Source organism: Salmo salar, chromosome ssa25 (assembly GCF_905237065.1).
Source record: "Salmo salar chromosome ssa25, Ssal_v3.1, whole genome shotgun sequence".
NCBI lineage: Eukaryota > Metazoa > Chordata > Actinopteri > Salmoniformes > Salmonidae > Salmo > Salmo salar.
In genome coordinates, this window is record NC_059466.1 from 38,558,468 (window position 1) to 38,575,961 (window position 17,494).

A 17,494-nucleotide genomic window follows, 5' to 3' on the forward strand; every position below is an offset into this window, starting at 1 on the left:
CCTCCTGTCATTATTCTGCCTCCCTAACCTTAAGCCATTCTGAACTAGACCCAGAGAGGAGGGGAGCATGGAGGGGGGAGAGAGAGAAAGAGAGAGGAGGATAAAGGGAGAAACCTGGTCTGCCCAAGGACATGGCTGCTAATTCATTTGAGAGTGTAAGGCGATCTGGAGCGTAAATGGTATTTTCCTACCGGAAAGGAAAAAGGGATTAGGATACAGAAAAATTCCATGCCCCATCGGCAGACCAGGAAACAGGAACATTAATAAACCATTCGGAATGCCTTCAAAGGAACTTGAAACTGGAATTTTATGCACCGACTGTGCCCCTATAAAGGGTGGCTACTTTGAAGAATCTCAAATGTAAAATATGTTTTGATTTGTTTAACACTATTTTGGTTACTACATGATTCCATATGTGTTATTTCATAGTTTTGATGTCTTCACTATTATTCTACAATGTAGAAAATAGTAAAATAAAGAAAACCCTTGAATGAGTAGATGTGTCCACACTTTTGACTGGTACTGTTTATTTAATCAGAATGTATGCTGGTTGAACTTGAAGTAGAAAATAGTGAATAGTTCTGTATTCAAGATCAAAATACATTGATGTCCTTTTACTGCATGCCTTGTCTTAACATTTAGTTAAAGCCACTGATTCTTAATTGCAACACATCTCTTCTGCACCAGTTTAAAATGTGATGTGGATATGTGGACCAGGTGTGTATGTGGCTCCATCCCTGTACACCACCATTAGGGGAAGGAGTGGGTGTAAGAGCACCACCATTAGGGGAAGGAGTGGGTGTAAGAGCACCACCATTAGGGGAAGGAGTGGGTGTAAGAGCACCACCATTAGGGGAAGGAGTGGGTGTAAGAGCACCACCATTAGGGGAAGGAGTGGGTGTAAGAGCACCACCATTAGGGGAAGGAGTGGGTGTAAGAGCACCACCATTAGGGGAAGGAGTGGGTGAAAGAGCACCACCATTAGGGGAAGGAGTGGGTGTAAGAGCACCACCATTAGGGGAAGGAGTGGGTGTAAGAGCACCACCATTAGGGGAAGGAGTGGGTGTAAGAGCACCACCATTAGGGGAAGGAGTGGGTGTAAGAGCACCACCATTAGGGGAAGGAGTGGGTGAAAGAGCACCACCATTAGGGGAAGGAGTGGGTGTAAGAGCACCACCACTAGGGGAAGGAGTGGGTGTAAGAGCACCACCATTAGGGGAAGGAGTGGGTGTAAGAGCACCACCATTAGGGGAAGGAGTGGGTGTAAGAGCACCACCATTAGGGGAAGGAGTGGGTGTAAGAGCACCACCATTAGGGGAAGGAGTGGGTGTAAGAGCACCACCATTAGGGGAAGGAGTGGGTGTAAGAGCAGCACCACTAGGGGAAGGAGTGGGTGTAAGAGCACCACCACTAGGGGAAGGAGTGGGTGTAAGAGCACCACCATTAGGGGAAGGAGTGGGTGTAAGAGCACCACCATTAGGGGAAGGAGTGGGTGTAAGAGCACCACCATTAGGGGAAGGAGTGGGTGTAAGAGCACCACCACTAGGGGAAGGAGTGGGTGTAAGAGCAGCACCACTAGGGGAAGGAGTGGGTGTAAGAGCACCACCATTAGGGGAAGGAGTGGGTGTAAGAGCAGCACCACTAGGGGAAGGAGTGGGTGTAAGAGCATGTCTGTTGTATTCATGTTCATGTACTGCAACTCAGCTGTCTGCATGAGAGACACAGACAGAGAGAAAGAGAGAGAGAGAGAGAGAGAGAGAGAGAGAGAGAGAGAGAGAGAGAGAGAGAGAGAGAATTACCTATGACCTATGACCTATGCCTGCTGTCACCCACAGCACATGGCCTACAGCAGAGCCTGGACCTGCTAGAGCAGTACTGCCAGACCTGGGCCCTGGCAGTAAACCCCAAAAATACTAAAATAATGATTTTCCAGAGAAGATCCAGATCTCAGGGAATTAGACCAAAGTTCTCAATTGGTACAAAATATATAGAGTACTGTACACACTACAATTACTTAGGTTTAAAAATAAGCTCAACTGGACACCTTAATGAGGCGGTGAATGAACTGAGAGAGAAAGCACGAAGGGCATTCTACGCCATTAAAAAGCTAATTCAAATTGAAATACCTATTAAAATGTGGCTAAAACTAATTGAATATGTCATTGAACCAATTGCACTTTATGGCAGCGAGGTGTGGGGTCCACTTGCAAAACAAGATTTCATCAAATGGGACAAACACCCCATTAAAACCCTGCATGCAGAGTTCTGTAAGATTCTCCTACATGTCCAGAGGAAAACTACAAACAATGCATGCAGGGCAGAATTAGGCCAATATCTACTAATAATAAAAACTCAAAAAAGAGCAATTAAGTTTTGGAAACATCTAAAATACAGTGACCCCCTCTCATATCATTACCAAGCCCTGCAATGCCAAGAGCTGAGCAAAGAAAAGAGTACACTCATCCAGCTAGTCCTGGGGCTGAGTTCACAAACCTGTTCTACTAACACACTGAAGCCTCAGGACCAGAACATCCAATCAATCAGAATAAACCAAATTACAACACAGTCAAAACAAAACTACATCGCTTATTTGGAAACACAAGCACAAACACAAAGCAAAATGCAGTGCTATCTGGCCCTAAATCGACAGTACACCGTGGCTAAATATTTGACCATGGTTACTGATCAAAACCTTAGAAAAACCTTGACAAAGTACAGGCTCGGTGAGCACAGCCTTGCCATTGAGAAGGGTAGACACAGGAAAACCTGGCTCCCTGTAGAGGAAAGGCTGTGCAACCACTGCACAACAGCAGAACCTGAGACAGAGCTGCATTTCCTGACAAAATGTCAAAAATATAAAACAATTAGAGAGTGTCATTTTCCCAAATTTGAAACCCTTATTCAAGGTTTCAAAGACCTCTCTGATGAGGATAGGCTACCCGTCCTGTTGGGGGAGGACGCAGAGAGCCGTGGGTTGGCAGCACACTACATTGCTGCCTGCCATAAGTTGAGGGACAGTGTCTGACAGACCAATCAACCTGCACATGTCCTCTTACGTCGAGGATAGCTGTGCTGCAAGCCTAGCTTCAGACGCAATCGTTAGGCAAGGGTAATTTCAGTGTAGGAAAGGATGAAACAGCGTCTGTGCCACCAGTAAGTACAGATAGTAACGTTAGTATAAACCCCCTCGCACGGTCCCCGCAGCCGGACAACTTTCTCATGGCTTCTGGAGGGAAACGCTGTAGGAATGCTCAACCGGTGTCGCTTATTCAGCCGACAGAAACTTTCAACTGGTTCTCCCCATTAAGCAGCGAGTCGGAGTGTGAGGCCGAGCCTTCTCTGGTCTCTCCTCCTTCCGTTACGGGGTCTGAGACGCCGAAGGCTCCCACCATTAGCTCTGACAAATTGAAAACCCTAGTCATTGGCGACTCCATTACCCACAGTATTAGACTTAAAACCAATCATCCAGCGATCATACACTGTTTACCAGGGGGCAGGGCTACCAACGTTAAGGCTAATCTGAAGATGGTGCTGGCTAAAGCTAAAACTGGCGAGTGTAGAGAGTATAGAGATATTGTTATCCACGTCGGCACCAACGATGTTAGGATGAAACAGTCAGAGGTCACCAAGCGCAACATTGCTTCAGCGTGTAAATCAGCTAGAAAGATGTCGGCATCGAGTAATTGTCTCTGGCCTCCTCCCAGTTAGGCGGAGTGATGAGCTCTACAGCAGAGTCTCACAACTCAATCGCTGGTTGAAAACTGTTTTCTGCCCCTCCCAAAGGATAGAATTTGTAGATAATTGGCCCTCTTTCTGGGACTCACCCACAAACAGGACCAAGCCTGGCCTGTTGAGGAGTGACGGACTCCATCCTAGCTGGAGGGGTGCTCTCATCTTATCTACGAACATAGACAGGGCTCTAACTCCTCTAGCTCCACAGTGAAATAGGGTGCAGGCCAGGCTTGGTCCTGTTTGTGGGTGAGTAGAGCTCATCAATCCCCCTAACTGTGAGGGGGTCAGAGACAATTACTCGATGCCGACACATCTTTCTAGCTGATTTACATGCTGAAGCTATGTTGCGCTTGGTGACCTCTGACTGTTGCATCCTAACATCGTTGGTGCCGACGTGGAGTCTGCCACTAGCACAGTCAGTGTAGTCAGCTCAGCTATCCCCATTGAGACTGTGTCTGTGCCTCAACCTAGGTTGGGAAAAACTAAACATGGCGGTGTTCGCCTTAGCAATCTCACTAGAATAAAGACCTCCTCCATTCCTGACATTATTGAAAGAGATCGTGATACCTCACATCTCAAAATAGGGCTACTTAATGTTAGATCCCTCACTTCCAAGGCAGTTATAGTCAATGAACTAATCACTGATCATAATCTTGATGTGATTGGCCTGACTGAAACATGGCTTAAGCCTGATGAATTTACTGTGTTAAATGAGGCCTCACCTCCTGGTTACACTAGTGACCATATCCCCCGCGCATCCCGCAAAGGCGGAGGTGTTGCTAACATTTACGATAGCAAATTTCAATTAACAAAAAAAAACCGACGTTTTCGTCTTTTGAGCTTCTAGTCATGAAGCCTACTCAATCACTTTTTATAGCTACTGTTTACAGGCCTCCTGGGCCATATACAGTGTTCCTCACTGAGTTCCCTGAATTCCTATCGGACCTTGTAGTCATAGCAGATAATATTCTAATTTTTGGTGACTTTAATATTCACATGGAAAAGTCCACAGACCCACTCCAAAAGGCTTTCGGAGCCATCATCGACTCAGTGGGTTTTGTCCAACATGTCTCCGGACCTATTCACTGCCACAGTCATACTCTGGACCTAGTTTTGTCCCATGGACTAAATGTTGTGGATCGTAATATTTTTCCTCATAATCCTGGACTATTGGACCACCATTTTATTACGTTTGCAATCACAACAAATAATCTGCTCAGACCCCAACCAAGGAGCATCAAAAGTTGTGCTATAAATTCTCAGACAACCCAAAGATTCCTTGATGCCCTTCCAGACTCCCTCTACCTACCCAAGGACGTCAGAGGACAAAAATCAGTTAACCACCTAACTGAGGAACTCAATTTAAAAACTAAAAAAACTTCAAACATTTGTCATAAGAAACTAGCTCCCTGGTATACAGAAAATACCCGAGGTCTGAAGCAAGCTTCCAGAAAATTGGAACGGAAATGGCGCCACACCAAACTGGAAGTCTTCCGACTAGCTTGGAAAGACAGTACCGTGCGGTATCGAAGAGCCCTCACTGCTGCTCGATCATCCTATTTTTCCAACCTAATTGAGGAAAATAAGAACAATCCAAAATTTATTTTTGATACTGTCGCAAAGCTAACTAAAAAGCAGCATTCCCCAAGAGAGGATGGCTTTCACTTCAGCAGTAATACATTCATGAACTTCTTTGAGGAAAAGATCATGATCATTAGAAAGCAAATTATGGACTCCTCTTTAAATCTGTGTATTCCTCCAAAGCTCAGTTGTCCTGAGTCTGCACAACTCTGCCAGGACCTAGGATCAAGGGAGACACTCAAGTGTTTTAGTACTATATCTCTTGACACAATGAGGAAAATAATCATGGCCTCTGAACCTTCAAGCTGCATACTGGACCCCATTCCAACTAAACTACCGAAAGAGCTGCTCCCTGTGCTTGGCCCTCCTATGTTGAACATAATAAACGGCTCTCTATCCACCGGATGTGTACCAAACTCACTAAAAGTGGTAGTAGTAAAGCCTCTCTTGAAAAAGCCAAACCTTGACTGAGAAAATATAAAAAAAAATATCGGCCTATATCGAATCTTCCATTCCTCTCAAAAACTTTTGAAAAAGCTGTTGCACAGCAACTCAGTGCCTTCCTGAAGACAAACAATGTATACGAAATGCTTCAGTCTGGTTTTAGACCCCATCATAGCACTGAGACTGCACTTGTGAAGGTGGTAAATTACCTTTTAATGGCGTCAGACCAAGGCTCTGCATCTGTCCTCATGCTCCTAGACCTTAGTGCTGCTTTTGATACCATCGATCATGACATTCTTTTGGAGAGATTGGAAACCCAAATTGGTCTACACGGACAAGTTCTGGCCTGGTTTAGATCTTATCTGTCGGAAAGATATCAGTTTGTCTCTGTGAATGGTTTGTCCTCTGACAAATCAACTGTAAATTTCGGTGTTCCTCAAGGTTCCGTTTTAGGACCACTATTGTTTTCACTATATATTTTACCTCTTGGGGATGTCATTCGAAAACAGAATGTTAACTTTCACTGCTATGCAGATGACACACAGCTATACATTTCAATGAAACATGGTGAAGCCCCAAAATTGCCCTCGCTGGAAGCCTGTGTTTCAGACAGAAGGATGTGGATGGCTTTTAAACTCGGGTAAAACAGAGATACTTGTTCTAGGTCCCAAGAAACAAAGAGATCTTCTGTTGAATCTGACAATTAATCTTGATGGTTGTACAGTCGTCTCAAATAGAACTGTGAAGGACCTCGGCGTTACTCTGGAGCCAGATCTCTCTTTTGACGAACATATCAAGACTGTTTCAAGGAGAGCTTTTTTCCATCTACGTAACATTGCAAAAATCAGAAATGTTCTGTCCAAAAATGATGCAGAAAAATGTATCCATGTATTTGTTACTTCGAGGTTGGACTACTGAAATGCTCTACTCCCTACACTGGCTTCCTGTTAAGGCAAGGGCTGATTTCAAGGTTTTACTTCTAACCTACAAAGCATTACATGGGCTTGCTCCTACCCATCTTTCTGTTTTGGTCCTGCTGTACATACCTACACGTACGCTACAGTCACAAGACGCATTCCTCCTAATTGTCCCTAGAATTTCTAAGCAAACAGCTGGAGGCAGGGCTTTGTCCTATAGACCTCCATTTTATGAAATGGTCTGCCTACCCATGTGAGAGACGCAGACTCGGTCTCAACCTTTAAGTCTTTACTGAAGACTCTTCTCTTCAGTACGTCCTATGATTGAGTGTAGTCTGGCCCAGGAGTGTGAAGGTGAATGGAAAGGCTCTGGAGCAATGAACCGCCGTTGCTGTCTCTGCCTGGCCGGTTCCCCTCTCTCCACTGGGATTCTCTGCCTCTAAACATATTACAGGGGCTGAGTCACTGGCTTATTGGTGTTCTTCCATGCCGTCCCTAGGAGGGGTGTGTCACTTGAGTGAGTTGAGTCACAGACGTGGTCTTCCTGTCTGGGTTGGCGCCCCCCTTGGGTTGTGCCGTGGCGGAGATCTTTGTGGGCTATACTCGGCCTTGTCTCAGGATGGTAAGTTGGTGGTTGAAGATATCCCTCTAGTGGTGTGGGGGCTGTGCTTTGGCAAAGTGGGTGGGGTTATATCCTTCCTGTTTGGACCTGTCCGGGGGGTACATCAGATGGGGCCACAGTGTCTCCTGACCCTTCCTGTCTCAGCCTCCAGTATGTATGCTGCAGTAGTTTATGTGTCAGGGGTTAGGGTCAGTCTGTTATATCTGGAGTATTTCTCCTGTCTTATCCGGTGTCCTGTGTGAATTTAAGTATGCTCTCTCTAATTCTCCCTTTCTCTCTTTCCTTCTTTCTCTCTCTCGGAGGACCTGAGCCCTAGGACCATGCCTCAGGACTACCTGGCATGATTACTCCTTGCTGTCCCCAGTCCACCTGGCCGTGCTGCTGCTCCTGTTTCAACTGTTCTGCCTGCGGCTATGGAACCCTGACCTGTTCACCGGACGTGCTACCTGTTCACCGGACGTGCTACCTGTCCCAGACCTGCTGTTTTCAACTCTCTAGAGACAGCAGGAGCGGTAGAGATACTCTCAATGATCGGCTATGAAAAGCCATCTGACATTTACTCTTGAGGTGCTGACTTGTTGCACACTCGACAACTACTGTGATTATTATTATTTGACCATGCTGGTCATTTATGAACATTTGAACATCTTGGCCATGTTCTGTTATAATCCCCACCCGGCACAGCCAGAAGAGGACTGGCCGCCCCTCATAGCCTGGTTCCTCTCTAGGTTTCTTCCTAGGTTTTGGCCTTTCTAGGGAGTTTTTCCTAGCCACTGTGCTTCTACACCTGCATTGCTTGCTGTTTGGGGTTTTAGGCTGGGTTTCTGTACAGCACTTTGAGATATCAGCTGACGTAAGAAGGGCTATATAAATACATTTGATTTGATTTTATCAAATCCATTTTTTGGGGTCATATACACATGGTTAGCTGATGTTAATGCAAGTGTGGCGAAATGCTTGTGCTTCTAGTTCCAAAAGTGCAGTAATATCTAACAAGTAATCTAACAATTCCCCAACAACTACCTAATACACACAAATCTAAAGGGGTGAATGAGAATATGTACATATAAGTATATGGATGAGCGATGTCTGAGCGGCATAGGCAAGGTGCAATAGATGGTATAAAATACAGTATATAGATATGATATGAGTAATGTAAGATATGTAAAGTGTATTAATGTGGCATTATTTAAACTGGCATTGTTTAAAGTGACTAGTGATCCATTTATTAAAGTGGCCAGCGATTGGGTCTCAATGTAGCCAGCAGCCTCTCGAGTTAATGATTGCTGTTTAGCAGTCTGATGGCCTTGCGATAGAAGCTGTTTTTCAGTCTCTCGGTCCCCGCTTTGATGCACCTGTACTGACCTCGCCTTCTGGATGATAGCGGGGTGAACAGGCAATGGCTCGGGTGGTTGTTGTTCTTGATGATCTTTTTGGCCTTCTTGTGACATCGGGTGCTGTAAGTGTCATGGAGGGCAGGTAGTTTATCCCCGGTGATGCGTTGTGTAGACCTCACTACCCTCTGGAGAGCCTTGCGGTTGAGGGCGGTGCAGTTGCCGTACCAGGCGGTGATACAGCCCGACAGGATGCTCTTGATTGTGCATCTATAAAGGTTTGTCAGGGTTTTGGGTAACAAACCAAATTTCTTCAGCCTCCTGAGGTTGAAGAGGCACTGTTGCGCCTTCTTTACCACACTGTCTGTGTGGGTGGACCATCTCAGTTTGTCTGTGATGTGTATGCCATGGAACTTAAAACGTTCCACCTTCTCCACTGCTGTCCCTTCGATATGGATAGGGGGGTGCTCCCTTTGCTGTTTCCACGATCATGTCCTTTGTTCTGTTGATGTTGAGTGAGAGGTTATTTTCCTGACACCACGCTCCGAGTGCCCTCACCTCCTCCCTGTAGGCTGTCTCGTCATTGTTGCTAATCAAGCCCACTACTGTAGTGTCGTCCACAAACTTGATGACTGAGTTGGAGGCGTGCATAGCCACGTAGTCGTGGGTGAACAAGGAGTACAGGAGGGGGCTGAGCACGCACCCTTGTGGGGCCCCAGTGTTGGGGGTCAGCGAAGTGGAGATGTTGTTTCCTACCTTCACCACCTGGGGGCGGCCCGTCAGAATGTTCAGGACCCAATTGCACAGGGCGGGGATGAGACCCAGGGCCTCCAGCTTGAAGTTGAGCTTGGAGGGTACTATGGTGTTGAATGCTGAGCTGTAGTCAATAAACAGCATTTTTACATAGGTATTCCTTTTGTCCAGATGGGATAGGGCAGTGTGCAGTGTGATGTCGATTGCGTCGTCTGTGGACCTGTTGGGGCGGTGTACAAACTGAAGTGGGTCTAGGGTGGCTGGTAAGTAATTTACTTCAGTTATCTTTGTCTTCTTGGGTACAGAAACAATGGTGGCCATCTTGAAGCATGTGGGGACAACAGACTGGGATAGGGAGAGATTGAATATGTCCGTAAACACACCAGCCAGCTGGTCTGTGCATGCTCTGAGGATGCGGCTAGGGATGCCGTCTGGGCCAGCAGCCTTGCGAGGGTTAACACGTTTAAATGTTTTACTCATGTTGGCCATGGAGAAGGAGGGGGGGGATGCAGTCCTTGTTGGCAGGCCACGACTGTGGCTCTGTATTATCCTCAAAGTGGGCAAAGAAGGTGTTTAGTTTGTCTGGAAGCGTGACGTCGGTGTCCATGACGTGGCTGGTATTCTTTTTGTAGTCCGCGATTTCCTGCAGACCCTGAGCCATTGAATTGCGACTCCACCTTGTCTCTGTACCGGCATTTAGCTTGTTTGATTGCCTTGTGGAAGGAATAACTACACTGTTTATAATCAGCCATGTTGACAGATCTCTTTCCATGGTTTAAATGCGGTGGTTCGCGCTTTCAGTTTTGCACGAATGCCACCATCCATCCACAGTTTCTGGTTAGGGTAGGTTTCAATAGTCACAGTGGGTACAACATCTCCAATGCACTTCTTTATAAACTCACTCATCAAGCCAGCGTATTGGTCGATGTTGTTCTCTGAGGCTGACCGGAACATATTCCAGTCCGCGTGATCAAAACAATCTTGAAGCGTGGCTTCTGATTGGTCAGACCAGCGTTGAATGGTTCTCGTCACTGGTACATCCTGTTTGAGTTTCTGCCTATAAGACGGTAGGCGCAAGATAGCGTCGTGGTCGGATTTGCCGAAGGGAGGGCAGGGGAGGGCTTGTATGCATCGCGGAAGTTAGAGTAGCAGTGATCGAGTGTATTACCCCCGCGTGTAGTGCAATCAATATGCTGATAGAATTTAGGTAGCCTTGTTCTCAAATTTGCTTTGTTAAAAATCCCAGCTACAATAAATGCAGCCTCAGGATATATGGTTTCCAGTTTACTTAGAGTCCAGGAAAGTTCCTTGAGGGCCGTCTTGATGTCTGCTTGAGGGGAAATGTACACAGCTGTGAATATAACTGACGAGTATTCTCCTTTTGTAGGTAAAATGACCGGCATTTGATTGTAAGGAATTCTAGGTCGGGTGAGCAAAAGAACTTGAGTTCCTGTATGTTGTTATGATTACACAATGAGTCGTTAATCATGAAGCATACACCCCCGCCCTTCCTCTTCCCAGAGAGGTGTTTATCTCTGCGTAATGCATGGAGAAGCCCGGTGGCTGAACCGATTCCGACAACATATCCCGAGAGAGCCATGTTTCCGTGAAACAGAGAATGTTACGATCTCTGATGTCTCTCTGGAAGGCAACCCTTGCTCGAATTTCGTCTACCTCAAATCAAATCAAATTTTATTGGTCACATACACATGGTTAGCAGATGGTAATGCGAGTCTAGCGAAATGCTTGTGCTTCTAGTTCCGACCATGCAGTAATATCTAACAAGTATTCTAATAATTTCACAACTACCTTTTACACACAAGTATAAAGGAATACCGTCTACCTTGTTGTCTTGAAACTGAACATTGATGAGTAGTATACTCCGGAGCGATACCCCTCCCCAACCCTCAGCACAGACACATCCATTTACCTAACATTCCCACTGACACAATGCCAATAATAGTAAGGCAAAAACCAAGCCTTAAATGACAGTTTATAACTAGAGGTTTCCCCTAACCACTGACACATTCCCACCCTTCTACCTCGAGCCTCATGTAACAGCATGTGATGTATATGAGCCTATAGTGCCACCTGCTGGCCAGTTCCACACAGCAGTCAATGGGAGCTGAGGATAACACACTTGTTTTGTTATATATTTTTTGAAATTGTACCTTTATTTATCTAGGCAAGTCAGTTAAGAACAAATTCTTATTTACAATGACGGCCTACACCAGACGACACTGGGCCAATTGTGTGTCACCCTATGGGACTCCCAATCACGGCCAGATGTGATACAGCCTGGATTCAAACCAGGGACTGTAGTGCACTGAGATGCAGTGTCTTAGACCGCTGCGCCACTCGGGAGCCCTGGTTTGCACTGAAAATATGGTTTATGCTATTAGGAGATCCTTGGGACATCCCTACCCCCATTGAAGTAGATATTCAAAATGGTTACGGTAAAGGTTAGGTTTAGGGTTAGGCAAGGGTTATGTTTAGGGTAGGGGTTAAGGTTAGGTTTAGGGCATGATTGTCCCAAGGATCCCGGATAACACTGACCCTGAAAATATAGTCCATAGCATTGGCTGAGTTGATAACCCGTGAACCTACAGTAGGAACAATGCGGCTGGTGAACAAGGAAGTTTAGAATGTTAACATGTTCAAAATGCTTCTGTCTCTCCTCCGTTCCCTCCCTCTGATCTGTCTGGTTACCATGGGAATAATAAATGCAGGTAGCTTGGAGACAGAAAGTGTCTGCGAAGAAGCAAGAGGGGTAGGACATCAAGGAGTGTGTGTGTGTGTGTGTCCGTGTGCGTGTGTGTGTGTGTACGTGTGTGTGTGTGTGTGTGTGTGTGTGTGTGTGTGTGTGTGTGTGTGTGTGTGTGTGTGTGTGTGTGTGTGTGTGTGTGTGTGTGTGTGTGTGTGTGTGTGTGTGTGAATGTATGTGTGTGTGTGTGTGTACAGTACGTTGAATCTCACCTGGGGACGTTGGTCAAATAAGTGAGCACATTGTGGAACTCCCTCTCCTGAATCTCTCCGAAAGCAGAGAACTCTGGGAACACGATGATGGGGCTGCCGTTCTGCCCTCGGCCCCCTGGGAAAGAAACACAGAAGACTTCAGAACAAAGAGTACACTAGAACAGAGAGTTCACTAGAACAGAGAGTACACTAGAACAGAGAGTTCACTAGAACAGAGAGTTCACTAGAACAGAGAGTTCACTAGAACAGAGAGTTCACTAGAACAGAGAGTACACTAGAACAGAGAGTTCACTAGAACAGAGAGTACACTAGAACAGAGAGTACACTAGAACAGAGAGTACACTAGAACAGAGAGTTCACTAGAACAGAGAGTACACTAGAACAGAGAGTACACTAGAACAGAGAGTTCACTAGAACAGAGAGTTCACTAGAACAGAGAGTACACTAGAACAGAGAGTACACTAGAACAGAGAGTACACTAGAACAGAGAGTTCACTAGAACAGAGAGTACACTAGAACAGAGAGTACACTAGAACAGAGAGTACACGAGAACAGAGAGTACACGAGAACAGAGAGTTCACTAGAACAGAGAAGGCTCACACTGAACCCAAACCGGCTGCGCCATCGTGCGCCATCGTGCATAAATGTATTTTGTCCCCCCCCACACCAAACGTGATCACGACACGCAGGTTAAAATATCAAAACAAACTCTGAACCAATGACATTCATTTGGGGACAGGTCGAAAAGAATTAAACATGTATGGCAATTTAGATAGTTAGCTTGCATTTGCTAGCTAATTTGTCCACATAAAACGGTTAACCCGAATCGTTTGTAGTCATCTCTCCTCCTTCAAGGCTTTTTCATCTTTGAACTTATATGGTGATTGGCATCTACACTTTCATAGTATTACCATGACAATCGGCAACAGTTCGTTTTTCAATCACCCACGTGGGTATAACCAATGAGGAGGTGGGAGAGGCAGGACTTGCAGCGATCTGCGTCAGAAATAGGAATTACTTTTATTTTAGCCCTTGGCAACGCAGACGCTCGTTGGCGCACACGAGCAGTGTGGGTGCAATAATTGAATAACATAGATTTCAAAATGTATTTTGCAACACTCGCGCACACAACGTGTCCGGTCTGGTCAGCATGTCAGTCAAACTTCTTCTGGTGATTTGCTGACACAATTTAGATAAGGATTACCACAAGAGGGCACCAGTAGGACTGACATAGCAGTCTGACTGTCGAGTTGAGAAACAAAATAGAGAAGGGGGGCAGAGAGAGAGAGAAACAGAATGGAGGAGGGGGGCAGAGAGAGAGAGAGAAAGAGAAAGAGAACAGAATAGAGGAGGGGGGCAGAGAGAGAGAGAGAAAGAGAAAGAGAACTGAATAGAGGAGGGGGGGCAGAGAGAGAGAGAGAAAGAGAAAGAGAACAGAATAGAGGAGGGGGGCAGAGAGAGAGAGAGAGAGAGAGAGAGAAACAGAATAGAGGAGGGGGCAGAGAGAGAGAGAGAGAGAGAGAGAGAGAGAGAAACAGAATAGAGGAGGGGGCAGAGAGAGAGAGAGAGAGAAACAGAATAGAGGAGGGGGCAGAGAGAGAGAGAGAGAGAAAGAAAGAGAGAGAGAGAGAAACAGAATAGAGGAGGGGCAGAGAGAGAGAGAGAGAGAGAGAAACAGAATAGAGGAGGGGGCAGAGAGAGAGAGAGAGAGAGAGAGAGAAAGAGAGAGAGAGTTTACAAACACACACACAGACATACAGTACACTTATGGGGCAATTGGTCACACACACACACACACACACACACACACACACACACACACACACACACACACACACACACACACACACACACACACACACACACACACACACGGTCCTTGGCGGGAGCAGCTGCTCTATTATCCCATGTGATCAGAATATCAATCTGTCTGTTTTCCCCTCTCCTATTATCACCCTAGCAACAGCAACTGCTCGCTCATCCTTTCACTCTGCCTGTTTTGATTCTGCTGCATCTGAGTAGAGGCAAGGCTCTCTGCAAAATGGACGCCGACAGGCAGAACATCCAATAAAGACAGCCACAGTCCCCAAGGTGACCTTATGCAGTACATAGAGGGGGACAGAGATGGGGCAAAGTGTGTGTGTGTGTGTGTGTGTGTGTGTGTGTGTGTGTGTGTGTGTGTGTGTGTGTGTGTGTGTGTGTGTGTGTGTGTGTGTGTGTGTGTGTGTGTGTGTGTGTGTGTGTGTGTGTGTGTGTGTCAGAGGGGAGGGGGTCTTCTATGTAATGAGGTGAATGCAGTGGTGAAGGGATTTAGAGGCACTTGAAGTCTGCTCACAAGCCCTTCTGTATAGCTTTAAACCAGTTGGCATGCTGTACAGAGACACATTGAATTGACAAAACAACTGGAAAAACAGAAACTTCATATTGGTTCACACACAACAGAAACTGATATACACATATGTAAATACACACACTAAACAAACACACAGTCAGGTCAAGAGAAGGAGTCCCAAACTGTGAACGAACACTCCTACTAACAGCACTAACTGTACTATTTGTGACTTAAATTGAGTATGTAGTATGCTTATTGGTCATAGTATGGATATAGTTACTATGCTAAAAGTTTCCCGGATGTCGTGCAAAATTTGGCAAAATACGAAGTATACAAGCAGTGGACACCATTTCCGTGCTTTTAGGGCCCATAATAGAATTCTTCCGAAAATGGGTGTGGCTTCACAACGTTTTGAGATTTGAAGAAAATGGCGGGAAATATGCAGCTGAAGTCTGACGAGAGCGGATACAAATTCATTTAATTAATAATGACAAAAGTTAAGAAAATGTTGAGCAATTTAATAAAGTAATGAGTTTTCAAATAAGTTACGTTACACATTATGTTTGCTGACAATTTGTTAGCTACGATATCCTTACGAACCGCATAGCATTACAGTATGTACCGGTATGTTAGCTAGTTACCACCCTAACATTTGTTGGCTACAAATACATTGAACTTGCCAGGCAGTATATTAACTAAATGCTATCTAACTAACTACCCAACCTTGATTGAATTGATTATTCATGTTATTCTTAGCTAAGTGGTATAGTCGTTGTGAGTTCTCAATGGACATTGTTAATTCTGTCTATCTAGTCCGATTTCAGAGCATTCTAGTCTGAATGTGCCAGAGCGCAGAATAATTGATTGATTTACGAACGCCCGTTGAATATGGCCGGTGTCAGTAAACGTCAGCAAAAACAAGCGTAATTAAATTGTTGCCAGCAGCACAGTTACAGTCACCAACGCTCTGGATAACATGAAAACAGCCTAACCAGGTCTGCTAGGTAGAGTAAAATGGTCAGAGTGAGCTGTTCTCTCATTATGTGTCTGGAAGTAGCTAGCAAGCTAGCCAGTTAGCTTGGGTGCTTGATTGCCGTTGTGAGGTCAGAAAGCTCGGATAAACCCTACTCCTCGGCCAGAGAGTACAGTGAACACTATGAGAGTGAAAGGCTCTGAATTTACAAATAGACAATCTGACAACGCTCTGAATTTACAAACGGACAATCTGACAACGCTCTGGATTTACAAACGGACAATCTGACAACGCTCTGAATTTACAAACGGACAATCTGACAACGCTCTGGATTTACAAACGGATAATCTGACAACGCTCTGAATTTACAAACGGACAATCTGACAACGCTCTGAATTTACAAACGGACAATCTGACAACGCTATGAATTTACAAAGGGACAATCTGACAAAGTCTCTGGATTTACAAACGGACAATCTGACAAAGTCTCTGGATTTACAAACGGACAATCTGACAATACTCTGAATTTACAAACGGACAATCTGACAACGCTCTGAATTTACAAACGGACAATCTGACAACGCTCTGAATTTACAAACGGATAATCTGACAACGCTCTGAATTTACAAAGGGACAATCTGACAAAGTCTCTGGATTTACAAACGGACAATCTGACAACGCTCTGGATTTACAAACGGACAATCTGACAATACTCTGGATTTACAAACGGACAATCTGACAACGCTCTGGATTTACAAACGGACAATCTGACAAAGTCTCTGGATTTACAAACGGACAATCTGACAACACTCTGGATTTACAAACGGATAATCTGACAACGCTCTGAATTTACAAACGGACAATCTGACAAAGTCTCTGGATTTACAAACGGACAATCTGACAACACTCTGGATTTACAAACGGACAATCTGACAACACTCTGGATTTACAAACGGACAATCTGACAACGCTCTGGATTTTTGCACTCTGGCAGTCCAGATTGGATTTACGAACACACCCGAAATCATAAAAATGTCTAGCCTGTCATTTGTTTTGCTAACAAGCTAGCAAGAGGTTGCATAGCAACAGTATCAACTTCTGGTAGACAAGCGAAGTGCTAGTAAAATCAACTGAAATTATACAGTTTGTTTATAGTACACTAAAATGAACTAATAGTATATAGTATATACTCATTAAGTATGTAGTATACAATATGTTAGTATGGGTATTCGAACAGAGCTCCAGTGTACTGTAGCTGGACTGGATTTACAATGGACTAACTGTGAAGAGTAGAAAAACAAGCTGAAAAACAGGAGAGGAGAGATTTGAATGACAAATCCTGAGGGGTGAAGTAAGATCCAGGTCACCCGTGATACAAGCCAGTATTTGGGGTGGCAGGTAGCCTAGTGGTTAGAGCGTTGGGCCAGTAACCAAAAGGTTGCTAGAGCAAATCCCTGAGCTGACAAGGTAAAAATCTGTTGTTCTGCCCCTGAACAAGGCAGTTAACCCACTGTTCCCCAGTAGGCCGTCATTGTAAATAAGAATTTGTTCTTAACTGACTTGCCTAGTTAAATTAAATAAACACATTTGAGGTCCATCCATGTCTGAGATTGTTGGGAGATTTACATTTTAGTCATTTAGCAGACGCTGTTATCCAGAGCGACTTACATAAGTGAATGCATACATTTCATGTCATGCATCTTTTTATTTTATTTAAAAAAAAATGTACTGGCCCCCCATGGGAATCGAACCCACAACCCTGGCGTTGCACACACCATGCTGCCGTTGCAAGCACCATGCTCTACCAACTAAGCCACAGGGAAGACTATG

At 45.1% G+C, this 17,494-nt stretch overlaps 1 protein-coding gene across 4 annotated transcripts in view; it reads right to left on the minus strand.

The window, feature by feature from the left end:
* LOC106586727 (guanine nucleotide exchange factor DBS) overlaps positions 1-17,494 on the minus strand; it is a 132,699-nt gene that overhangs the window by 69,846 nt on the left and 45,359 nt on the right. For all 4 annotated transcript variants that reach the window (XM_045707350.1, XM_045707348.1, XM_045707349.1 and 1 more), the window contains exon 3: positions 12,360-12,474. In XM_045707350.1, coding sequence (XP_045563306.1) covers positions 12,360-12,474 — 115 coding nt within the window. The remainder of the gene's footprint in view (positions 1-12,359; positions 12,475-17,494) is intronic.